At 37.1% G+C, this 27163-nt stretch overlaps 1 protein-coding gene across 1 annotated transcript in view; it reads right to left on the bottom strand.

The window, feature by feature from the left end:
• Positions 1 to 358: 358 nt before the first annotated feature.
• Positions 359 to 27163, bottom strand: part of TRMT1L (tRNA methyltransferase 1L) — a gene marked incomplete at both ends in the record, with an annotated part of 38903 nt that continues 12098 nt past the window's right edge. Inside the window, 13 exons of the mRNA XM_080699478.1 lie at positions 359 to 572; positions 677 to 803; positions 2731 to 2790; positions 3945 to 4099; positions 4976 to 5054; positions 9039 to 9229; positions 10663 to 10875; positions 11593 to 11842; positions 15924 to 16003; positions 16936 to 17059; positions 20276 to 20405; positions 23027 to 23091; positions 26603 to 26716. Of these exons, the coding sequence (XP_080555604.1) occupies positions 359 to 572; positions 677 to 803; positions 2731 to 2790; positions 3945 to 4099; positions 4976 to 5054; positions 9039 to 9229; positions 10663 to 10875; positions 11593 to 11842; positions 15924 to 16003; positions 16936 to 17059; positions 20276 to 20405; positions 23027 to 23091; positions 26603 to 26716 (1802 nt within the window). The remainder of the gene's footprint in view (positions 573 to 676; positions 804 to 2730; positions 2791 to 3944; positions 4100 to 4975; positions 5055 to 9038; positions 9230 to 10662; positions 10876 to 11592; positions 11843 to 15923; positions 16004 to 16935; positions 17060 to 20275; positions 20406 to 23026; positions 23092 to 26602; positions 26717 to 27163) is intronic.

Raw genomic sequence — 27163 nt, 5'->3', positions numbered from 1 at the left:
TTTTGAAACAGGGTCTCACTAAGTTGCGAAGGGCCTCGCTAAGTAGTTGAGGCTGTCCGCGAACCGTAACCTTCTGTTCTCAGCCTCCCGAATGCTGGGATTACAAGCATGCGCCATCACGCCCGGCTAAAGTTTTCTTTAAAACAAAAAACCCTAAAAAGCAAAGCTCCAAAACCAGCTAAATTAGAAACAGATAATTATCTGAATTAAAGCAGCACTGTTTTATTTTTACACCACTGAAATGAAAGAACTGAAAAAGAACTACAGTTGGTGCAGGGAACTGTCAGGCCATCTCTGCAGACACCTGGAAACACGGCCTGTGCTCACCACCTCTGCAGCTACCAGCTTCCGCTGTCAGTCACTGACATTCGACCCTGTCAGCTACCGTGTCTTCGGGTGCTGACTGGACGTGGCCCTCTGACTGTCCTCCAGTGTAAGTGGGGGTGCTATACTTTAAAAGAACAGATTTAAACTGCATCAGAGGCGCATCTGTACGAACACCCATTGGGTCGAAATGAGTTCGGCTCACTCGGAAGCCTGCTTGTGAAAGATAGCACAAAAACTTTTTTAACCTGGAACAAGGAAAAGAAAAAAAAATTAGGCTCTTGTATTTTTATTTAAATGACTATATTAAAATATGATCTATGCACTTTCCATTCACTAGTAGGTATCTTACTTTGGCATGTTCATTCCTTTAATGCTGTGTCTGTGGATGTTGTAATAGAAGGGAGGATGCTCAGTGCTGACTTCAGTCTTCTGCCTCTTGGTTAAATTTGTAATCATTTCATTACCTTTTCTCTTTCCTGAAACACATATATACACACAAAGTTAGCTGCCCTTAAAGATTACAAGACAAATAGTTTTATAACTATATATTGCCTCGTGTACATCTTCTGACACAATATTTCAACCTAATTAATCTTAGTTCTTAAAATGAGATAATGCATTCTAGGTATTTTCTCCTGTAATTTGATGTTTAACTATTTTTTTAATTCTATTTTCTTCAACTTCAAGCCTCCACTCCATTTCCATCTGCTGTAAGAAGCCCATTTATGAACCAATCACTTCCCTGATTTCATTCTTGTCAATACCCCACACTCAGAGCTTAAATAAGTTGTCAGCTTTTTTCTTGTATGTAGCACTTTTGTGTGTGTAAATGTTTTCCCTAAACTCTACTCTAAATTCTAGGGGTGGGGGATGATATGCTGCTGGGTGTTTTTTTTTTTGGTGGTACTAGGAACTGACCCAGTACCACCGAGCTGCATCCCCAGCCCTTTTTATTTTTTATTTTGAGACAGGGTCTCGCTGAGTTCTCGAGGCTGATCTTGAACTTGAGATCCTCCTGCCTAGCCTCCTGAGTAGCTGAGAGGGATTATAGATATCTTCTTTGAAGGTCAATATTAAACTGTTGAGAAACTAATATAAAATTATAGCTTGTAATTACAGGCCAAGCTTTTTCAACCTTAACACTATTAGTAATCTTTTTATCTGTATTCAAAACATATTTAGAACTTGTGTGTGTGTGTGTGTGTGTGTGTGTGTGTGTGTGTGTGTGTGTGTGGTACTAGAGATAGAATCTAGAGGGTTTCTACCTCCAGGCTACACCCCTGACCTATTTTATATTTTATTTGGAAACAGGGTCTCACTAAGTTGCTGAGAGCCTAAGTAGCTAAGGCTGGCTTCGAACCTATGCAAACCTCCCATCTCAGCCTCCCAAGTGCTGGGATTACAAATGCATGCCACTATGGCCGGCTTAGAATCTTTTTTTAAAAAGCAAAACAAAACCTTAGATACTAAGACAATGACATTTTAAATCATAATAACATATTAAAGTGAACTTTCAATGTCTATTACAACTATATTTTAAAGTATGCTAAACATCTTAAAGTAAGAGAAAGGTCATATAATTCATAAATGGCTTGAGAATAGGGTCTTCTAGTTAATCAAATGGAACTGCTATAAATCATATACAGCATTCTACCCCAAGATACACCCTTAGCCCTATTTTATTTTTTATTTTGAAACAGGGTCTTGTGAAGTTGTTGAAGGCTTCCCTAAGTTCCTGAGGCTGGCCTCGAACCTGCAATCCTACTATTTCAGGCTCCCAAGTACTGGGATTATAGGCATGCACCACTGAGTCCAGCTGGCTGCATTCTTTCGAGTCAGAATTGAGATACATCATCTGACAAGAATGTACTTGCTGGGCTCAATGGGACAGAATATTGAAAATGGAATAGTAAAGGGAAATTCTACAAGTGTATGTTATGTAACAACAGTGTGGCTGCTGCCACTATCCACAGAATAGTAGCAAAAATTTTCCCAGCATTCCATGTGTCAGTGTCTGTTCTTTACGTTTTACTAGGGGAACCGGATATTATGAAAACAAACCCCCTTCCTCTTCTCCTCTCTCCTTTCTTTCCTTCCTTCCTGAACTGAACCCAGGCATGCTCTACTACTATATCCCTAGTCCTATTAGGTTTTTATTTTGAGACAAGGCTTCACTAAGTTGCCCAGGCTAGCCTCATATTTGCCATCTACCTGCCGTAGTCTCCTGAGTAGTTAGGGAAATAGGAGCATGCTGCAAAGCTGGCCACCCGCACTGCTTTTATTAGTAAATTACAAGAGATTCTGTGGTAGCTCCATCCAATTACCACGACAATGTCTTCTCTTTCAACCTCTTTGCTACATTTCTATTCACACTTATACATATATACAAACTTATGTACATACCTTGTGCAATGTTATCTGTTATGGCATCATCTGTAGTTTTAATAAATACACCATTTTCTTCTAAAAACAGGAAAATAATATTTTACAGGTATTAAAAAATTTAAAGTTTAAGTAAAAGTTCATAAAATCCTATCTACTTTTTTTTTTTTTGCAGTACTAGAGATTAAACCACTCTACCACTAAGCTATATCCACACCCCTCTTAAAAATTTATTTTGAGACTAGGTCTAAATTGCTCAGGCTGGCCTTGAAGTTGTGATTTTTCTGTCTCAGCCTCCCAAGTAGCTGGCATTATCGGTATGGGCCACCATGTATGACTACCCATAGTGCTTTTATTAATAAATATACAAGAAATTCTGTGGCTGAAAGAGGGTGTAAGAAGTACATATTTTAACATCTGTAAAAGCAGCTTCTTAACTCATTATGAAAGCACTAGGATGTTTAATATGCCCACTCTCAACAGTTACCTAACACTACAAAAGCCTATTTATACTGAAAAAAAAGTAACTTTGCTGAGAGATAAATATAAATCTACCTTTTGTGTCACAATGAACATTACCAACATTTGTGGCCAAACCATTCCTAAAATTACCTAAGGTTTCTCTTTCTAGAAAGTAAATATAGGGTAATAAAAATTATTTTAATCTAGTAAAATTAAAATCAACAAAAGAAATAATAACTTAATAAGATCATATTCATTTTAGTCCCTGAAGTATAAACCTGAAGAAAACTATGCAACTAAAGAAAACAGTAACAACCAAATTAGGTTTACTCATTAGAGGAGATTTATTTAAAGCACACTGTCATGTTGCTTTTGGTTATCAAAGATAAGAACAAAACAATATTTTGATAACCAACTTATAACACAGTTAAGTATTTGATTAGCCACCTTGTTTGCTGAAATTTGAAGATGAATGACTTTGAGGAGTCTTTCTAGAAAGTAAATATAGGGTAATAAAAATTATTTTAATCTAGTAAAATTAAAAACAACAAAAGAAATAATAACTTAATAAGATCATATTCATTTTAGTCCCTGAAGTATAAACCTGAAGAAAACTATGCAACTAAAGAAAACAGTAACAACCAAATTAGGTTTACTCATTAGAGGAGATTTATTTAAAGCACACTGTCATGTTGCTTTTGGTTATCAAAGATAAGAACAAAACAATATTTTGATAACCAACTTATAACACAGTTAAGTATTTGATTAGCCACCTTGTTTGCTGAAATTTGAAGATGAATGACTTTGAGGAGTACATTCTGATTCAAAGATTAATGTTTTTATTAGGGTCTGAATGTCTTCCAAACCATGGTGAAGAGATTCAAAGAGCATTCTTTTGAGGAATCCAGTATTAAAAAGGGAACTTGACCTGAAAAAGAAAGAATGTGTAGAGCACTGACTCTGAGAAATGCTTATTTTCTTTTTAAAAGTAAATCTCAACTAAAACTGAAATATATAATTAGTTGTAGGTTAGAGTGATACTAGAATTAAAGAAGTTATGATTTAATATATTTTTTTTCTATTTTCTCAGCCCTTTTTATCACATTAGTTCTCTAAACTAGTAGGATGAGATAAAGAAATGTCGCACTGAATCAAGAATTGAGCCCTTATAAGTTGTACAATTAGGGGGTGAGGTGTATCGGGACATTATTAAAATACAAAAGAAAATTCTGACCCTGTGAAAAGCCTATAAACCTAGATATGATCTGGACAGAAACATAATATAAAGCAGAAATTTTCTTTTTCTTTTTTTTTTTTTGGTGGGTCTGGGGATGGAACCCAGAGGCATTTGACCTCCGAACTACACCCCCAGCCCAATTTTTTATTCTTTATTTTGAAACAGGGTCTGAGTTGCGGAGGGCCTCACTAAGTAGCTGCGCCTGTCCGCGAACTGCAATCCTCTGGCCTCAGTCTCCCAGATGCTGGGATTACAAGTGTGCGCCACCACACCCAGCTGAAGCAGAAGTTTCAAAATGCATATTCTAGTCAGTAATAGTAAATCTTAATTCTGGTGTGTTTATGGTGCTGAGGTGAGGCAGGGGAAACACGTAAGAATTACAAACCAGGAAGAAGAGTAGAAAAAAACCTGGAAACAAACACTTCAAGAAAGAAAGTCAGGACTGTTTGTCCAACTTGAAGATGGAATCTCAATTTGCTTGCCTATTACCACACATAATCAAAAGCTGATGATCAATAAATCAATACATAATCCAATTTGAACATGTTATTATGCTTAGGCACATACCAGAGAGGTCCAAGTTCTATTGCTGTCTTCCCAGGCATGCTTCCATGACAGTTACAGGGCAGCTGTCTATATGGGTTTTCTATTTTAAAAAATAATAAAAAGAGAAAAATCAAAGGAGAAACAACTAATGCAAATAGTAGTAACTGTTATATTAATAATAATTTATAGTTATAATTTATAGTTATTATATACTGAGTATCTACTATGTGCCAGGTATTATGCTAAGTATTTTATATGTACTTTAAAATTTTAATCCTTATAACTCACTGAAGGTAAAAATCATATAGAGGAATAAAACATAAAAGAAATCTAAGTTGAGAAATCTAAGTCAAATTAGAAGCATAACTGAAAGTAGTTTTTAGTTACTATACTACCTACAATAATATAAAAAGAAAAAAAACTTCAGGTCCAAGAGACTTTACTATTTTAAAATGAACTGTTATGGAATAATTTTTTTTTTTTTTTTTTTTTGTGGTACTGGGAGTGGAACCCAGAGGCTTTCTACCTCCAGGCTGTACTCCCAGACCTATTTTATATTTTATTTGGAAACAGGGTATAAGTCGCTGAGAGCCTCATTAAGTAGCTGAGGCTGGCTTCGAACCTGTGCGATCCTCCTGTCTCAGCCTCCCAAGCGCAGGGATTACAAGCGTGCGCCATCACGCCCAGCTTGTTAGGGAATAGTTTATGTGCAATAAGATGTGTACATTTTATGTGAAAATGTAGGTAAATTATGACAAATGTGTATATCCATGTACCCAAAATCCCAATCAAAATATAGAAATTTCTCCTAAATTAGCTTTTTCGTAGCTAGGAAGAATATCAGTTACTCTATTTCTATATAATAAGCTGGATTCATATTGAGTCCCCAAAATGTAGCCTAGAAGAATCTAATTCAGTTTAAAGAAAAACGAGAGCCTTGCTACAATCACAAGAAAATTGGGGAGGTAGCCGGGCGTGGTAGTGCACATTTGTAATCCCAGCATCTGGGAGGCTAAAACACGAGGATCGCGGTTCGCGGACAGCCTAGCCTCAGCTACTTAGGCCCTTTGCAACTCAGTGAGACTCTGTTTCAAAATAAAGAATAAAAAATGGGGCTGGGGTTGTGGCTCGGAGGCAGAATGTCCCTGGGTTCCATCCTCAGTATCTAAAAAAGAAAAAAAAACAAAAACAAAAACAAAAAAGAAAAAAAAGAAGAAAATTGGGGAGGTACCAGCTCTGTTCTAGTTTCAATGACAAAATGATATTTTACTAGAGGACTTTTAAATTTTCTTAATGTCCAGAATTAAAATTTTATTTTATTTCAATTTTTTAGGAAGTGCTGGTGATCAAACCAGGCAAGTGCTCTACTGTTGATCTATAGAATAGGTATTTTAAATTAGAAACTCTACAACTAAATTTTCCCAACTTGAGGCCATTCCTGGGTTGAGATTCACTTTAGCGGAGTTGTCTGATCCAATCAATGAGTCTTAGTTATATCCAGATCCCAGGAGGGATCCTAGTGATAGGGATATAGGTCTGTAACTTCTGACAATATTACTTTGTTACTCAATGCAAGAAATGACATAATGCCCAGTTGTTAGATCTTATTTTAAATAAATTTGAATAAAGAATATGATAAATGCCCTGCATTATCACAATCAAACAGTACTAAAAAACTTGAACTAGTCAAAAGCAAATTACGCTTGTGGGAAGCGTCAAAATCATAGTATGTATCTTCCCTAATGTGATTAAAAATATCACTTAGGTGGACATGGTGGTGCATGCCTGTAATCATAGTGCTTGGGAGGCTGAGACAGAAGGATTGCAGGTTCAAGGCCAGACTCAACAACTAAGTGAGACCCTGTTCCCAAAATAAATAAATAAATAAATAAATAAATAAATAAATAAATGAATGAATAAATAAATAAGTCTGGCAGTGAAGTTTGCAAGCAAAACATCCTTGAATTGAATCCCCAGTACCACAAGAAAAAATAAAAATAAAAAATAAAACAAAAACCCTCACCAATTTTTTTATTAAAAAAAAAAAAAAGATCCAATACCAGGAATACTCTGTTTTCAAACAGCTTTGAGTAGGGACTGTCTTAACAGATATTAAACAACACTAAAAAGCCTCAGCCAGGTGTGGTGGCATGTACCTGTAGTTCTAGCTACTCAGTAGGCTGAGGTAGGAGGCTCACTTGAGCCCAAGAATTCAAAGACAGCCTGGGCAACATAGTGAGACACTTCCTGCCTCGTAAAAACAAAACAAAACACAACCCCAAACAAAAAATAAACAGTGTGTTAGAAGTATATGAATAGAAAGCCGGGCGTGGTGGCGCACGCTTATAATCCCCGCGCTTGGGAGGCTGAGACAGGAGGATCGCGCAGGTTCAAAGCCAGCCTCAAGCCGGGCGTGGTGGCGCACGCTTGTAATCCCAGCATTCGGGAGGCTGAGACCAGAGGATCGCAGTTCGGGGACAGCCTCAGCTACTTAGTGAGGCCCTCCGCAACTCAGTGAGACCCGGTTTCAAAATAAAGAATAAAAAATAGGGCAGGGGGTGTAGCTCGGAGGTCAAATGCCCCTGGGTTCCACCTCCAGACCCACAAAAAAAAAAAAAAAAAAAAGCCAGCCTCAGCTACTTAGTGAGGCTCTCAGCAACCTAGTGAGACCCTGTTTCCAAATAAAATATAAAAAAGGTCTGGGAGTATAGCCCGGAGGTAGAAAGCCTCTGGGTTCCACCCCCAGTACCACCAAAAAAAAAAAAAAAAAAAAAAGAAGTATATGAATAGATATCCAACCACTGAAACAAAACAGAAAATTGAGAAACAAACTCAAGTACATGTGGAACTTAGAGTAAGATAAAGAAGGGTTTCTCAACGCAGTGAAGAGGTAGACATTTGATAAAATGTACCCTACCTTGCACTACCTAGGGATAGCAAAGGTCTTTCTAACTATAGACAAAATTCAGAATACATAAAAGGTTCACTAAATTTACAATGGTAACAACAAATACTTTTGCATTAAACAAACAAACAAAAAAACCCGATGCAAGTCTAAGTGACAAAATAAGGGATAAAAACCATATGTAACTCATATAACAAGGGCAAAACTCTAATATATAAGGAGTTCTTAAAAATTCATATTAAAATAAATACCAGCCGGGCGTGGTGGCACACGCTTGTAATCTCAGCATTTGGGAGGCTGAGACCGGAGGATCGTGGTTCGCAGCCAAGTCTCAGCTACTTAGTGAGGCCCTATGCAACTCAGTGAGACCCTGTATCAAAATAAAGAATAAAAAATAGGGCAGGGGGTGTAGCTCAGAGGTAGAATGCCCCTGGGTTCCATACCAACCCACAGGAAAAAAAAAATGCCCACACCCCCCCAAACCAAGAACTTCTTGAGGCCAGCCAGGGAAACTTAGGAAGACTCTATTTTAAAATAAAATGAGGGCTGGGAATATAGCTCAGTGGAACACTTGCCTAGCATATAAAAGGCCCTAGATTCAATCCAGAGTACCACAAAACAAAAAAACCCAACATCCCAAGAACGTAATAGAGAACAATGGGCTAAACTACTGTTCCCACATCCCAGAAAAGCAAACAAAACAATTTTCTGAGAGCGTAAGCCACAGCTTCTTCCTTGTATCCTCAGGCCTGGCATATAGTAGAGACTCAATAAATGTTTACTGAATGAATTTTATAACTGGTAGTTTTCATAATAAGCCGGAAACATGAAAATATTTTTATGAAATTAATGATTTGTAACAGTTTAGGCAGAGGTAATCACACTTATGTTCCTAAAATTAGTTGACAGTGGAAACTAAGTTATTTCTAGGTGTTTCAATAGAAGGCAGGACTACAGAGCATAAACTGTACAGCAAGAGATAATGACTTTAACAAACTCACAGAAATGTCTTGTCTGTTGGTCAAAGTAAATCCAGTATAGTAAACAACAAAGTTAGCACTGTAATCTTTAAAATCAAAGACAATAATATGTATAATTAGGGATATAATAAAGGCTTATTCACTGGAGGCTTATAGATAAATTAAGCTTCATAAATGGTCAAGAGCAACTTGAATTTACCTTCCACCATATTACCAGCCTTCTGAAAAATCCTCTCTTCACACCACTGACAATGGATCAGGTACTGAATTTTCTTGGCTGTTTCATCTGCTGCTGTGGGCCCCCTCAAAACTCTCACAACTACCAGCACAAAATGTTCCAGAGCCACTGCAAACAGTACTTCTATGCCTTTGTTGCATCGGGCTGCAGCTCTATTAAAAAAATTTAGAAGTTACTTTGGGGAATTATTACTTTTCTTTATTGACAATACTAACCTGGACAGTAAAATCTAGGTAGGTTATGGAAAAATCAAGGAAAATTCAACTTTTAGTGGCAGTGCTTTCAAAGAATCATTACTATAACTTTACAAAGCTGAAATACACAAAATAAAGGATGGCTGGCTGGGTCTTCAGTCCAAGCATTTCCCAATGGCATCCTCCCACTAAGACTACATTTCCTGGTTTTCAGAGTCAATTTGCTTGTTATCACCATCACTTTTTTCCTTTCTATTTTTTCCTATAGAAGCTTCTATAGCAATATATATTTATTGAGTACTGAGTATTGGCATGATAGTATCTATTGAATATTCAGTGAATAATGAATAACCAGGCCACTTTCCACCATCAATTTACAGACTTTTTTTAAAATAACTTCTACAAGGTTACACTATTTCTGACTCTGTTGACGTTATAAGCACGTTTGTGTGTGTGTGTGTGTGTGTGTGTGTGTGTGTGTGTGTGTGTAATTGGTACTGAGATGGAACCCAGGAACATTCCATCTCTGAGCTATACCTCCAGCCCTATTTTTTATTCTTTACTTTGAAACAAGGTCTCATGAAGTTGTAGAGGGCCTCATTAAGTAGCTGAGGCTGTCTGTCCCAGAACCCATCTCAGTATCCCAAGTACTGGGATTACAAATGTAGTCCCGGACTGCTACACCTGGCAATTTTAAGTATTTGCAGGAGGTCCTTAACATATACAACATAACTGTACATCACAGCTTTTAGTTCATTAGGAAGAGCCCTGAAGTCCTGTGAAGTCTAATAATCTGAGGTAGTAATTGCTATGTACATGCAGTGGAATCTGTGTTTGGGCAGGTGATGGGCTAGCTAATTATATATTATTCTTCTAACAAATCCTGTATATAACCGGTGCTCAAAAAAGTCTTCCTTTTTTTCAACTGTCTAGAAATCTTGATGAAAAACAACTTTTTGGTTGGAAAGTAAAACTTTATAAAATCAAGTTTATAAAGGATCATGTAATCCAAACTATATAAAGATGAAATATAAAACAAGTGATTTTTCTAACCCTAGATACAATTTTTGTTGTTCCTTTTTATGTTGCTATTGCCTGTCTACCTCTCTACCTTGTTGAAACAGAAATTTAAAATTAATTTTCACTTTTTAATTTTCTTACTACTTTAGCTATTTTAATAACATTTTAAGTTAGAGAGTAAACTGAGTATTTCAGGCATAAAATTTTAAATAAAATTCTAACCGAACATTTTAAGCACACATTAAAACAAATCAAGATTATAGACATGGGACATACAATTTATATTTTATGCTTAATTTGAAAAAGAAGATGAATTCTCATTTGCAGTCTCTCTTAACCATATACCAAAGCACATGCTGGCAATCTGGTACCTTGCCACCGCAGCTACGACAATTCTGGCTGCTAGTTCCTTGTAATATTCAGTTCGGACGATGTTACATCCGTAGTGACGCCGGGCAACATGCTGTGCCTTAGCATATAAGGAGCTGATATCTGTAGAAGTCACTGACACTATGCCAAGGTTTCTTACATTTCTGAATGCAGAATCTAGATAGTTCACTGATGTTCCAAAAGGGTCTAGATGTCTAAAATCAGATAGAATATAGGTACATTTAAACTAATATTAGTAATCAAAATTAATACCACTGCCATTATTTCTAATGATTCCATGGATTCAAAAGCACTTTACAAGTCTATTTTAAATACATAATTCTATTTTCAAAGCAAGTAATAAAATAAATACATATTTCAGACATATGAAAATAAAACTAAGAAGAAAAGTTCATGTCCAGACACATTATTTTACATGTTAGAAAACTAACTTATTGCATATTCTATTTCCAAAGTAAGTAATAAAATAAATACATATGGCTGGGCGTGGTGGCGCATGCTTGTAATCCCTGCGCTTGGGAGGCTGAGACAGGAGGATTGCACGGGTTCGAAGCCAGCCTCAGCTACTTAGTGAGGCTTTCAGCAACTTAGTGAGACCCTGTTTCCAAATAAAAAAAAAAAAAAGGTCTGGGAGTATAGCCCGGAGGTAGAAAGCCTCTGGGTTCCACCCCCAGTACCACCAAAAAAAATAAATAAATAAAATAAACAAATAATAAGTCAGACATATAAAAATAAACAAAACTAAGAAGAAAAGTTCATGTCCAGACACATTATTTTACATGTTAGAAAACTTATTGCATATCTTAATGTCAAAAAATGTATTAATAAACAACGATAGATATACTTAAATTTTAGCTATCCCAATTTCCAGGCCAGTTTACCAAAGGACATAATAAATCTTTTTCACTTACATGAAATCAAAAGATCTCAAATGCATGAGAACATTGGCATCCATTTTGGTCACCTTAATATTACCATGACTGTCCTCTCCTTCTTCAAGAATATCATTACCCTCTTCCTTTTCTTTACTGTCCACCACCACTTTCAATTTGTTTAAATGACAGTTTTCCTGAATCAGTGTTACAGAATTTTCATTCAAGTCATTAATTGTAACTTTGACTGCATTTCCGAGGTGCTTTGCCCATTGTAATCCCATTATCCCTAAAGAAAAATGGGAAAGAACGCAGGTTTTAAATCATAATACAACAAAGAATAAAATTAAAGAATTAAATAAAAAAATAGAATCTAAATGGTATAATAAAGAACATACTTTTAAAATAACACAAATTCCTTCAAAATCTTAGTATTTTTATAGATAATTCTTATTCTTTCTTACTATAGTTTCTCAAAAAGTTACCAGAGTTGGACGTGGAGGTGCATACCTGTAATCCCAGTACTGGGGAGGCTGAGACAGGAGAATCGTAGATTCATAGCCAGCCTCAGCAACTTAGTGAGGCACTGTTTCAGGAAAAATATATGGCTGGGTTGTAACTCAGGGGTAGAATGCCCCCTGGGTTCAACTCCCAGTACCACCCGAAAAAGAATAAAAGTTACCACAAAAAATGTGCCTAGCCAGTTTTTTATTAGTCTTATACTTTTTTATGATCCTTGTTCAAATAAAATCTTTATGTATGCTTTTCATTTGTTAGCCTACTGTTGACTTTTTCCTTTTCTCTGACAACAGAATACTTTTTCAAACAAAATCTCAGAGAAACTCAAGGCATAAGAGGAGTAACAGTGGGGCTACTCTGCTAGAAGGGAGGATGCCAAGTTGGAAGCCTTACTGAAGTTTACCCTCCTGTACCAAAATATAAAAAATAACTTTTCAGACCAACATTTTTCAAATACTGCTCAAAAGCATTATTGTAAATTTAAAAGAACAACTTTGTATATGTAAACAGATGACATGGAGAATTTAGACCAAGAAAGACCTTTCACAGGCTTTCCATATCTACTGGTTTAATATTAAATTAGGGACATTTGTTAACTGGAGATGGTGGCAGAATCCCAGCCAACATGGAGTGGGACACCTCTTATGTATGGGAAATACCAACCATCTTTTCTCCATACATATATTATTAATGGGAAAAGTTCTTTTCTCTACTGTTATGGACTTTATATATTTTTTATATTCTTCGTAATAAACTTGTGGGGTCGTTCCGATATCCTCATTTAGGGATGGCCAACAGCAAAATGACTGTGACAAACCTCATACAAGTTTAAAGAAAAGGTTGAACGAACCTTCCTTATACATCACCTTTAATAATTTCAAATTTAAGAAAGAGTAAAGAAAAAGAATATGTGAGGAAAGACACTGGAAATAGATTTGGAAAAGTAGGTTGTGATCAAATTATGAAGGGTATTTAACTGCTGTCTGAGAAATGTGGACTCAAGGCAATAAAGATGCACAACGGTTTTGAGCGAGAAGTGACATTATAAGTTTATAAGCCGGGCGTGGTGGTGCAGGCTTGTAATCCCAGCATTCGGGAGGCTGAGACCTGAGGATCGCGGTTCGCGGACAGCCTCAGCTACTTAGTGAGGTCCTCTGCAACTCAGTGAGACCCGGTTTCAAAATAAAGAACAAAAAAATAGGGCAGGGGGTGTAGCTCGGAGGTAGAATGCCCCTGGGTTCCATCCCCAGACCCGCAAAAAAACCCCAAAAACAAAAAACATTATAAGCTTAGACTTCAGAAGAATGGTTCCTTGGCAGTGACATGCAAGATGAATTGGAGGGAAGAGACAAATGGAAGCAGGGTCCCAATTAAAGACTACAGCAATGTGCTTGTCATTATATCATTAAAGCAGTAGATATGGAATGGAAACATGTGAGTTAAAACAACAGAGAAGTTAAAATGTCAGGCAGCTGAGTTGACATGGAAACAGTGCAGGAAAAAGGAGATAAAACTGATTCAAATTTCACATCTAAGTGGGCGTGTTGGTGCACACCTGTATTCCAGTACTTGGGAGGCTGAGACAGGAGGATCGCAGGTTTGAGTCCAGCTTCACCAACTTAGCAGGGTCCTCAGCAACTTAGCGAGACTCTGTTTTAAAATAAAAAAATAAAATAAAATAGACCTAAGAGTGTAGCTCAGAGGCAGAATGCCCTAGGCTTCAATCTGTAGTACTGAAAAAATATTCACATTCAAGTGGCTCCAAGGATATGATCAACCTCGAAGCATCACCTCATCACATTTACTATATTTACATTGATACAGTCCTAATGATTAAGATGATAGTATTAATAATACAAGATGGCACCTAATGCTTTTATATTTAACAGGTACTGTTCTAATGCCTTTAACTGTATTATTTTACTAAAATTTTCACTATTGTAAGACGAGCACTAGTGTTTTCCCTTCCCCATTTTCACAGATGAGCAAATCGAGGTTTGACTTCCTGTGCTCACGCGACTAGCATGTATTGAAGTGGGCCTTGAGCTCGGTCAGCTGGCTCCACAGAGCATGCTTTTGACTACTTATTTTCCCCAAGAAGAGAACCTTAGCTATTTTGGTATAAGTCCCTGAAAAGAACAATCCTATTATTTCAAGAAAGGCTTATATTGGTACAGTGAATTTATAGAAATTATCGACTCTTTCCATTATCTTTTTTCTACCATTAAAAATGCTTTGGGGGCTGGGAGTGGTGGCACATGCTTATAATCCCAGTATTTGGGAGGCTAAGACAGGAGGATCACGATTCTCAGCTACTTAGTGAGGCCCTTTGCAACTCAGTGAGACCCTGTTTAAAAATAAAGAATAAAAAATAAGGCTGGGGGTGTAACTCGGAGGTAACAGTCCCTGGGTTCCAGTACTGCAAAAAAAAAAAAATAAATAAAAAATAAGGAAAATCTTTGGGAAAATATTCTCAATCTTCAAAATTGAAGGCTAGGCAACAATCACTACAACATAAGGGTGTTATCAGTTGCTTCCTGATTACAGTAAACATGCGTTCTTAAAAAAAAGAAATTGGCAAATGAATCTGATGAAACCACCAATTAACAAAAGTAGAGGAGCTAGAAGAAAATGTCATATAAACCATGGTGATACAATCAGCAAAATCTACATGGCCAGAAGCTTTACAGGTCAAAAGACCCATTTTATCAACATATAATTACTACAAACATACATGTGCATACACACACACACACACACACACACACACACACACACACAATGATAAAAAGGAAGAAGGATCAAGAAGAGATTCAGAAAAGCAGAGTGTGGTGGGGCATGCCTGTAATTTCAGCACTCTGGAGGCTGAAATAGGAAGATCACAGGTTCAAGGACAGCCTCAGCAACCGTAGCAATAGCAAAATTCTCAGCAACCTAGTGAGACCCTGTTTCAAAACAAAACAATAAAAGAGGGCTGGGGTGTAGCTCAGAGGTAGAATGTCCCTGGGTACCACACACACACACAAAAGATTTAGACATATTAAACAAAATATGAATTATCGGATTCTGAATTGAATTTATAAACATGAAGTAATTGGACATATCTGAACAACTGCTGATTTAAAGAATTATTCTTTTTTTCTTAGGTAAAATAATAGTATTTTATTTTCTAAAAGTCCTTATCATTTAGACATCAACTTAAATATTTACATGAAATGATATGTCCATGATTTGTTTCATAACAATGGGGATGAGGCGACGAGGCTATCAAAATAGAGAAATAACAAGACTGAACATGAAACAATTTCTGTTATTGTTATTTATGTTGTTGTTCTGTTTTTGCAGTACCATGGATCGAACTTGACTTGGGCATGTGAGGCAAGTACTCTATCCCTGAGCTACAACCCTAACCAGAGGTGATTATTTTCTAAATTAATGATGGATACACAGGGATTCATTTAATATACTCTACTTTGTATATATTTGAAAATTTTCACAATGAAGAAATTAAAATTTTTACCTTGGATCGTTATTTTTTTACATCAAAACATTTTGATAAGTCGTGTGTAGTGGTGCACGCCTGTTAATCCTAGTACTTGGAAGGCTGAGACAGGAGAATCCCAGGTTCGAAGCCAGCCTCAGCAACTTAGTGAGACTCTGTTTCAAAATAAAAAATAAAATAGGGCTGAGGGCTAGGATATAACTTGTAGTTAGAATGCCCCTGGGTACAATCCCTAGTACCACCAAAAAAAAAAGTTTTTTCTTTTACTCAATATCCATATAAATTTTCTAAAAAAGTACTGTAAAATCTCAATAACAAAATGGGGTTCCAAAAAAGCTTCCTTACTTACCAGTGGCTCCAAAGGCATCTAGACACTCCAAAGGTTTTCGTTCCTCAGTCAAAGCAGCTAATGTACAGAATATTAGCTGCCTGGAAGAAAGTAATAATCTGAAATAACTTTACTGTACTATGGCTTGAGCATTGTAAATTTCATTTCATTTACAAAAAGTAAGAATGGAAGTTCTTAGTTATTAGACAAACTCTTTAGAAAAGATAGCCAATAAAACATATTCCTAATAGTATAAAACCTAAAAGTTTGTAAAATTAAAGTGAATGTAATTAGGTTCTATTTTATAAACATTTACTTATTAGTAAAACTAGTCCCTCAAAGCAAAAGCCTGTTTATTAATTATATACAGTTAGGCCAATTTTACTTTTTGACAAAAAAACTTGTTTGGTAGGAAAAAAAAATCAGGTAAAGTGGAGCATGCCTGCAATCTTAGTAGCTGGGAGACTGAGACCAGAGGATCGCAGGCTCCAGGTCAGTCTCATCAACTCAGTAAGACCCTATGTCAAAAAAAGAAAGAAAAAAAAAAAAAAAAAAAAAGCCGGGCGTGGTGGCGCGCAGGCTTATAATCCCAGCGCTTGGGAGGCTGAGACAGGCGGATCACGCACAGGTTCAAAGCCAGCCTCACTTACTTAGTGAGGCTCTCAGCAATTTAGTGAGACCTGTTTCCAAATAAAGTATTAAAAAGGTCTGGGAGTATATCCCGGAGGTAGAAAAGCCCCTGGGTTCCACCCCAGTACCACACACACACACACACACACACACACACACACACACACAGTATTAAAAAATAAAAATAAAAAAAGGGCAGAGGGTGTGTAGAATGGCCCTCGGTTCAATCTCCAATACTCCCCCAATCCTAAACCAAAAAGTTGATCATTCTGAGAAAATACATAAAAGGTAATTTTCATTCTGCATCTAGTTTAAATTTATCATAGATTAGAACACAGAGGGTAAAGAAAGTACATCTGTAATGATTTGATATATTCCATAGCCCTGTTTCAATTTATCTTACCGATTTAGTTTCATTTTGGGATTAAAATAGGAATCTGTTTTCTGAGGTACAGAATAGTTAGGACACACTTGCACATCTGTGTCTGCCTCTTTCAAAATTTCCTTAGGCGGTTTAGCAGTAGAAGCTAAAATGGAAAAAAAAAAAAAGATTTCAGGGAAAAGCAAAATATAAACACCTAAAATATTATACATTTTGAAAACCATTATTTTTGTTAATTTATATTACTTTGCTAATGCAAGCAGTAAATATTAAAACAAAACAAAATGAACCTATTTAGCTCTGTCTCCAGAAAAAATGAGTCACACCCAGGTCAGTATTTGGTGAATAAAAGAAAAAAAAAAAAATTTTTTTTTTTTTTTTGGGTGGTACTGGGGTTCCTGGAAACCCTTCTCCAGGCTACACACTCTCTCTCTCTCTCTCTCTCTCTCTCTATATATATATATATATATATATATATATATATATATATATATATTTATTTATTTATTTATTTATTTATTTTTTTTAATTTGGAAACAGGGTCTCTTAAGCCAGTGCGGCTGGCTTCGAACCTGTGCAATCCTGTCTCCGCCTAAGTGCAGGGATTACAAGTGTGCGCCACCACACCCGCCCAGTGAAAATTTATTCACTTAAAATCTTGAGTGCCTAGCCAGGTGTGACCATGCATGCCTATAATCACACTATGTAAAAGGTTGAGATAGAAGGATCAAAGGTTCAAGGTCAGTCTTAGCAACCTACCAAAAGCCTTAGCAAAGTAATGAAACCTGTTTCAAAATAAAAAATAAAATCTGGGTGTGGTGGGTGCAAACCTGTAATTGCAATACTTGGGAGGCTGAGACAGGAGGATTGGAGGTTCCAGGACAGCCTCAGCAACTTAGTGAGGCCCTCCACAACTTAGTAAGATACTTGTTTCAAAATAAAAATAAAAATAAAATAGAGATGGGAGTACAGCTCAGAGGTAGAATGCCACTACATCCAATGTCCAGTAATAAAAAAAAGGGGAGGCTAGATGTGTAGCTTAGATGTAGAATACCCCTGAGTTTAATCCCTAGTACTAAGAATAACAAAAATTTCTCCATATCAACATAACTATACTTTGATACTTAAGAACAATCACCTTAAGATAGTAAAAAATACTAAAGGACCTTTGTGCTTCATCAAACAACACAATATTTATATCAGCTGGCTGCTAAATGAGTACCTCTGTACGAATGTATTCCATTAGCCAGCATGGCTGAAGAAATCACTCTATTCTGAACATGCTGGGCTTCAGAACACTTTCTCTTAATTATAATTGTAAATCACATAAATTTACATGGTTAACAAGACATGAAATAGATTTTATACTCAATATACATTAAAATCACTCAGCAATAAGTTAAAATGATGCTGGGTGTGGTGGTGCATACTCATAATCCCCATGCTTGGGAGGCTGAGACAGGAGGATCGCACAGGTTCGAAGCCAGCCTCAGCTACTTAGTGAGGCTCTCAGTAACTTAGTGAGACCCTGTTTCCAAATACAATACAAAGGAGGTCTGGGAGTGTAGCCCAGAGGTAGAAAGCCTCTGGGTTCCATCCCCAGTACCACCAAAAAAAAAAAAAAAAAAAGTTAAAATGAAATTTTGATACACACACACACACATTTTTTTTTTTTTTTTTTTTTTTGCTGGTACTGGGGATGTAACCCAGGGGCATTCTAGACCCAGTCTCTCTCTGAGAGACACCCCCAGCCCTAATTTTTTATTCTTATTTTCTTTCTTTCTTTATTTGGTGGTACTGGGGTTCCTGGAAGCCCTTCTACCTCTGGGCTACACTCCCAGACCTTTTTTTTTTTTTTTTTTTTTGGAAACAGGGTCTCTTAAGCCAGTGAGGCTGGCTCCGAACCAGCGTGATCCTCCTGTCTCAGCCTCCCTTACAAGCGTGTGCCACCACGCCCGGCTATTCTTTTTATTTCTGAAACCAGGTCTCACTGAGTCACTGAGGGCCTCATGAAGTAGCTCAGGCTGGCCGAACCCACGATCCTCTGGTTTCTGCCTCCCAAATACTGGGAATACAAGCGTGAGCTACCAAGCCGGCTCTGATGTGTACATATTTTAAATATTTAAGAAATATTTTGGGGGAATAAAGAATTGAAATCCACTATGTTTGGACTTCTTAATAATATTACAACCAGAATGTTAACTAAATGGCAATCATTCTCTTTCTACATGCTGAGCAACAGTAACTTCCTAGTGCTGTTATATATCTTTTTTGTACACAGTGAAGGGTCATGTCACATATCTTAACAATATTAGCCTTTCTCGAATGAGGTTCTATGAAAAAATTAACTTTTATAAAAAGTTATTTCAGTGACTTTCCCCTCCAATTCTTAAAAGAATGGTATAAAAACGAAGTTAATCAGCCAGGCATGGTGGCGCACGCTTGTAATCCCAGCATTCAGGAGACTGAGACCTGGAGGATTGCGGTTTGCGGCCAGCCTCAGCTACTTAGTGAGGCCCTCTGCAACTCAGTGAGACCCTGTTTCAAAGTAAAGAATAAAAAATAGGGCAGGGGCTGTAGCTTGGAGGTCAAATGTCCCTGGGTTCCATCCCCAGACCCGTAAAAAAAAAAAAAAAAAAAAAAAAAAAAAAAAGAAGAAGAAATTAATCATATATAATGGATCTTTTAGGCCATAGGGCTTAATTTAATTCTTGAGAAAGGCTATTAGTAATGTGATATCACTCAGCATAAAGGTCTTTAATTCACCATGCATTCTTTTTCCAATAAGAAATATTATACAATTATTGGCATAAAACTGTCATAAGAAATAAAATTCTAGTCTTTCATTGGGATACCAATATTTGCCAGGCATGGTGGCACATGCTGTAATCCCAGTACTAGGGAGGCTTGAAGGGTTCAAAGCCAGCTTCAGCAACTTAGTGAGACCTTGTTGCAAAACACAAAAGGGCTGCCGGGAGTGGTGGCACATGCCTGTAATCCCAGCATTTGGGAGGCTGAGACAGGTAGATCCGGGTTCGCAGCCAGCCTGAGCTACTTAGTGAGGCCCTTTGCAACTCAGTGAGACCCTGTTTCAAAATAAAGAATAAAAAAATAGGTCATGGGGTGTAGCTTGGAGGTAGAATGCCCCTGGGTTCCATTCCCAGCACCTCAAAAAAATAAGTTAACAAAACAAAAACACAAAAGGGCTAGGGGTGTAGTTTGGAGGTAGAATGTCCCTGGGTTCAATTGCCAGTTCCCTCCCCCTGCAAAAGATACCTATATTTGCTTGAGTGTTACTTGCATTATTTTATAAGTATACCTGGACTACTTTTTAACATATTAATGCGACTGCTCAACTTACCAGTAATATACCTGGATTTAGTCTCTCCTTTATTCATATGGCGCCTAACATGTCCTAGCATATCAGTCCTTCTGGTGATTGTTGCTGAACAAATGATGCAGTGATAATGGGCCCCCATTTTACTGGATATCTGTAAACAGAATATTTAAATAAATTACTAAAACAATAAAATAAGTTTAAAGGTTTAGATATGTTAGTGTCTTGAGTTTAATGTTATAGGAGAGAGGTTACCGAACTTACTTGGCTTACTTTCCCCTTAAAAAGACAAACAAAACCAAAACCAAAAAATTACTCAGCACTCTCCTGGAAATCGACCTTCTTTAGGAGAATACACAGAGCAGGCACGGTGGCTCGTGTCTGTAAGTCCAGTATTTGGGAGGCGTAAGACAGGAGGATGAAAGGTTCAGGATGAGCCTCAGGAAGAACTTAGTGAGACCCTGCTTCAAAATAAAATAAGGCTGGGGCTATAGCTTGGAAGTAGAATGCCTTCAACCTGCCCCTCCTCCAAATACACAAAAAGATGAGGTGATATACTTGCCTTCTTTTACTCCTGAAGGCAGTATCACCTACTTTGGACACCTATGGTATGGGAGATAACGTTAATTTTTTTCATATGACTGGAAGGATCTAACTTCCTCACCTATATTTACATTTGCTTTCTAGTTTTACTCTATAGTAGGCCACGAATATAATTTTTTAGTTTTCCCCTATTCATTATCTTTGCATTTTTTTTTTTTAAACTATTTTGAGCTCTACTTTTTCTTATTTTGGTGGTACTGGGGTTCTTGGAAGCCCTTCTACCTCCGGTCTACACTCCCAGACCTATTTTTATACTTTTGTATTTGGAAACAGGGTCTCTTAAGCCAGCGCGGCTGGCTTCGAACTTGCATGATCCTCCTGTCTCTGCCTCCCAAGTGCGTGGATTACAAGCTTGCGCCACCACACCCGGCTTGAGGTCTACTTTTATTGTATTAATTTATTAATGGATCCGACTTGTATGTGTGTGGTGCTAGGGACTAAACCCAGGGCCTTGCACATGCTAGGCAAGTCTTTACTACTAAGCTATATCCTCAGTCCTATCTGTATTTTACATAAGCTGCTGGTAAAGGTTTAACTGGCTCTGCAAGAAAATAAAATCCTGACTTGATTTCTCTGGTATTGTACCATAGTCAATTTCAAGACATAACTGATAGATTAGATTCCAAGCTACCAATCTGAGAGCACTGAATGTGAGTTTGGGAAAAGATGTGGAATATCACATCAATAGCGAACACTGTCATCACGTGGATATAAGAAGATGTAAGTAACTGTAAAGACACAGGTGATAATAAGATTAATAATTAGAAATGATAGATTTGGAATATTCATTGCTTTTGCATTTTTAATTATAACTTACTTTTAGGTTTATATAATTTTTTTGGTACTAGGGATTAAACCCAGGGGCATTTAAATGCTGAGCTATACCCCTAAATCTTTTTTATTTTTTGTTTTAAAACACACACACACACACACACACACACACACACACACACACACACACACACAATCTCTCCTAAAAATAAATGCATGTATTTTTTTAAGTTATTAAGATTTCAGAAAATTTCTTAATCTTGCTAAACTAAAAATTTGAAGAAACATGGGGGACAGTGAATACAAAACTGAAACATACTAAAATATTTACTAACTACCAGAAATGTCAAATTTTGATTCCATGATCAAAATTTATTTTAAAAGAAAAATTTACTTTCAGCCAGGCATGGTGACACATGGTTGTGATCCCAGTGCTTGGGAGGCTAAGATAGGAGGCTCAGAAGTTCTTGGCCAGTCTCAGCTCCTTAGGCCCTCTGCAATGTAGTAAGACCCCCGTTTCAAAATAAGGAATAAAAAGTAGGGCTGGTGGTATAGCTTGGCAGTAGAATGCCCTTGGGTTCAATCCCTAGTACTGAAAAAAAAAATTACTTTCTTTTTAAATTCTCCACTCCAAAATTAGTAAATGGGCTAATTTTCATTATGAACACAACATATATTTATTGAAATGAAACTTAAAAGTATAAAATGAGAAGCCCAATACAGTAATCCTTTTTTCCATACATTTTACATTCTCCCTCTTTTTATCATCTGAAAGCACACAGATAGAAAATCACATTGCTAAACACGCACACTTTAGTTTGTGTGTGTGTGTGTGTGTGTGTGTGTGTGTGTGTGTGTGTTACTGGGGATGGAACCCCAGGGGCATTCTACCTTTGAGTTATACCCCCATCTCTTTTATTCTTTATTTTCAAACAGGTTCTCACTAAGTTGTAGACAGCCTCATTAAGTAGCTGAGGCTGGCCATGAACTTTCAATCCTCTTGTCTCAGCCTCCCAAGTACTGGGATTACAAGTGTGCACCACCACACTCAGCTTGCACACTTTAGTTTTAAGTCAAGAATTGTTTCTTGATCTTTTGGCTAAGATCAAGTATAATTTTAAAGCAAGTAAAAATTTTTATTTTTTTTTCTGTGGGTCTGGGGATGGAACCCAGGGGCATTCGACCTCCGAGCTACACCCTGTGGCCTATTTTTTATTCTTTATTTTGAAACCAGGTCTCACTGAGTTGCAGAGGGCCTCACTAAGTAGCTGAGGCTGTCCGCGAACTGCGATTCTCCGGTCTCAGCCTCCCGAATGCTGGGATTACAAGTGTGCGCCACCACACCAGGCAAATTTTACCTTTTTAAAAGATTAAAATGTGAAAAATGTACTATCCGATTACCTGTTCTCCAATAATGTTTGGTTTTACTGGTAGACAGGGTAAGTGACAGATGCACATCTTGTAACCTAGAATGAAGAATGGCTGGTTGTCATATCACATTTCATTAAATATTCAACTATCATTAAAATCATAAACAAAGCTTACTTAATGAGAATAATTGGGATTATCCTTGTATTCATGATGTCCTAATTACTTGAGTGAGACTGCTTTAGTTTATATATAAGATAGATGGATAGATACAGAAGATTCAGATTTGAATTCTAGTCTATGACAATTTTATCTTCTTAAAGAAACCATTAAACTGGGCATGGTGGCGCACGCTTGTAATCCCAGCATTCGGGAGGCTGAGACCTGAGGATCGCGGTTCGCGGACAGCCTCAGCTACTTAGTGAGGCCCCTGCAACTCTGTGAGACCCGGTTTCAAAATAAAGAATAAAAAAATAGGGCAGGGGGTGTAGCTCGGAGGTAGAATGCCCCTGGGTTCGACCCCCAGACCCACACAAAAACAAAAACGAAAAACCATTGAGCTTCTTTGACACTCAGTTTTATCATATATTCTCTGCCACCTTAACTTTTTCTTAGACTTCATCTTCTTCTCCTCATACTAAGCTTGTCATTATGCAGACTCTTCTTCATCTTTGATATGGCACTATCTTGGTTCACTTTCCACCCTTCTTAATCTTTACAGATCTTCTTTCTCTTATACTCTAAAATGTAGACATTCCTTAAGTTTGGTCAACTATGTGACTTCTTCCTTGGTAACTTTAACTCCTTTCATGATTTCAATGACCTATCCTATGGGAAGGAATTCCAAATTATAGCTCTAATTACTAATTCATCTCTGACTGCCAGATTGCTATTTCTGACGATTATGATTATTATATTTTTGTGGTATTGGGGTGGAATCCAGGTGCTTTTCTACCTCTGGGCTATACTCCCAGCCCTATTTTATACTGCAACTGGAAATAGGGTCTCACTAAATTGCTGAGCCTCACTAAGTAGCTGAGGCTGGCTTTGAACCTGTGCGATCCTCCTGTCTCGGCCTGCCAAGCACTGGGATTACAAGCGTGCGCCATCATGCTTGGCTAACTGACTATTAAAAATCTATGGCCAAGGCAACAATGGTGGCACATACCCATAATCCTAATACCTGGGAGATGGAAACAGAAAGAGCATAGGTTTGAGACCAACCTCAGTAATTTAATTAGACTCTCAGCAACTTAGTGAGACCGTTTCAATCCTTGAACCCTGGGTTCAATCCCTAGTAAAACACACACACACACACACACACACACACACACACATACACACACACGCACACACACACACACACACACTCTGTGGCTAATTACCAGGTAATTATCTCAAAAGCTACTTGTCAGATCTGGATTTATCAATTCCATTTTCTCTGCAGTGCTGAGGATGAACCAAAAGCTAGGCAAGCGTTCTATCACTGAGCTATACCCCAGTCTCTCATCAATTCCTCTTCATCCAGGCCTTTTTACTTTTTAATGAATTATAGTTTCTTACAGTCACTTCTAAAACAAAGTCTTCTCTCTTTTCTTCTTAAACCTTACATCTAATAATTTCTCTTCATTACATATGTTGAAATACTCCCACACTCAGCACTGGCTGATTTGTGTTTTCCATAGATGCGTATACATATAGTTAACCCATTCATTTTTATGCCTTTAAATATGATCAGTATCCTTTTTAAATTTTTTTAGGTTTTTTTTTTTTTTTTTTTTGCGGTACTGGAAATGGGACGCAGGGGGCATTCTACCTCTGAGCTACACTCCCAGCCCTATTTTTTATTCTTTATTTTGAAACAGGGTCTCACTGAGTTGCAAAGGGCCTCATTGAGTAGCTGAGGCTGTCCATGAACTGCAATCCTCTAAATACCATCTGTATTCTGATAACTCCCAAATGTACATCTCTAGCCCCCATCTCTGCCTGAAACTCTAGATTCACACAGCCTATAGGAAACCTGACCTCTCCACTTAGATGCATGCCTACATGCTTAAGTCTGAGGTCCTGGCCTTCTTGCCCACATGAGTTGTCTCTACTCAGTAAAGGAAAATTCCAGCTTTGTAACTGTTGAAGTCTGAAACTCACATCCTTTAGCATATTTTCTGTGTGTGTGTGTTACTGAGGATTGAACTCAGGGGCAGTCTATCTCCTAGCTACACCCTCAGCCCTATTTTTTATTCTTTACTTTGAAACAGGGTCTCAGTATGTTGTGGAGGGCCTAAGTAGCTGAGGCTGACCATGAACCTATGATCCTCCCATCTCAGTGTCCCAGGTATTGGGATTACAAGCATGTGCCACCATGTCTAGCATGTATTTTCTTGCTTCTACATTCAAAAATATATCTTCCAACTACTCTGAAGCATACTCACTAAGACAAAAAATATTGTATCTTTACCATTTACCAGATCACTACCATATGAAAAAATATCAACAACTTAATGTACAACTTAAGCCACATACACAAGTAAGTAAAGAAATATCTCAAGCCATTTCAGAGAAGAAAATAACCTGGAGGAGAGATCCAGCCTGCTCAAAGATGTCCTAAATAAAGAATATGAAAGAGATATTTTAAACTAAAACAAGAACATATTTCCTAAGTCAATATGGTTTGCTATTCTTATATATAGATAAAAAGCTAAAATGGCCTTGGATTTAGTCTCTAGTTTCCCTTTCCCTAAATAATTAGTAATAAGCTTTCACCAGTTCTACTAAGAAAATAATTTTGGTTTCTTTTCTGGGTGTTACAAGCTGTTTTATTCAGTTTGGGTGAAACTTCAACCAACCATATTTAATAATTTCTATGCTCGCATAGTTATATATCTGTTTGTGTATGTACATGCCTATGTGTATGCATGTGTATTTAAGATTGCTCTTTAGGTTTATTTTGGGGGGAGACTTATTGTTTTATTCAAATCAAATATTATAAATTCTTCCCCATTATACATTATTGTTTTCATTAGTACTTTACTGTGGAAATACTTGCAAGTTAGCTAGTATATAGAGAATATACTATTTCCAATGGCTTCTTTATACTTCATGGTATTTCTAGACCATAATTTAAATCAAATATTCATTTTAATTCCAATTTTTTTCACTAAGTACACAATGTAGCTAATACCCTTATGTATCTAACCATCCATCCATCTTTGCACATCTGTCCTCATCTATTCATTGTTTTATTTTTTATTTTTTTGCAGGTCTGGGGATGGAACCTGGGGGCATTCAAACTCTGAGCTACACCCCCTGCCCTATTTTTTATTCTTTATTTTTGAAATAGGGTCTAAGTTGCAGAGAGCCTCACTAAGTAGCTGAGGCTGTCCGTGAAACATGATTCTGTCTCAGCCTCCTGAATGCCTGGATTACAAGCGTGTGCCACCACGCCCGGCCTGTTCATTGTTTTATATTAAATATATTAAAAAGGAAGCATTAAGTCCCTCATAATTTTAAATTGAAAATGTTTGCTTATATTCACAATAAAATCCCTGAACTGGTAACAAATGTTGAATTTCATGTATGTTACTTTTTAGTAAGCATAATAATACTAACCTTCAAATTCAACTGAAACTTTCCAGTGTAAATTCTGAAGGTGACGACGAAGCTTATGGCTATTACAAGCTCTAAATTTTTCCTTAGGACACAACGGGCAAGTTTGTTTGTTTCCTTAAAAAGAAAAAAGACCCAATAAAGCACAAAATATACCAGCTATTAATGCCTGGATTCAGCTACAAAAGAGGAAAAAGGGATCTTTCTCAGAATCCCTCCCATTTCTTAGATAAAATTGTAACTCTAGGGAGCAGCCATTATCCTTGACCAAGGAGAAGATAGTTCACAATAACTGTAGCACATGATGAGTGACTAAAGTTGAAAAAGTGATAAGCACATGGAGAGTTTATCACTTCCTCAGTTAATATATAGTTAAAAAAATGAAAGAAGGATTATTAGATGAGGTCCAATATAATTGCTATTCTGATCATTGTTACAACTACTGCATACTAAACCGGGCTTGGTGGCGCACGCTTGTAATCTCAGCATTCGGGAGGCTGAGACTGGAGGATCGCGGTTCACAGACAGCCTCAGCTACTTAGTGAGGCCCTCTGCAACTCAGTG

Source organism: Muscardinus avellanarius (assembly GCF_963383645.1).
Source record: "Muscardinus avellanarius genome assembly, chromosome: 7".
Classification (NCBI taxonomy): domain Eukaryota; kingdom Metazoa; phylum Chordata; class Mammalia; order Rodentia; family Gliridae; genus Muscardinus; species Muscardinus avellanarius.
This window is presented reverse-complemented; position numbering and strand designations above follow the sequence as displayed.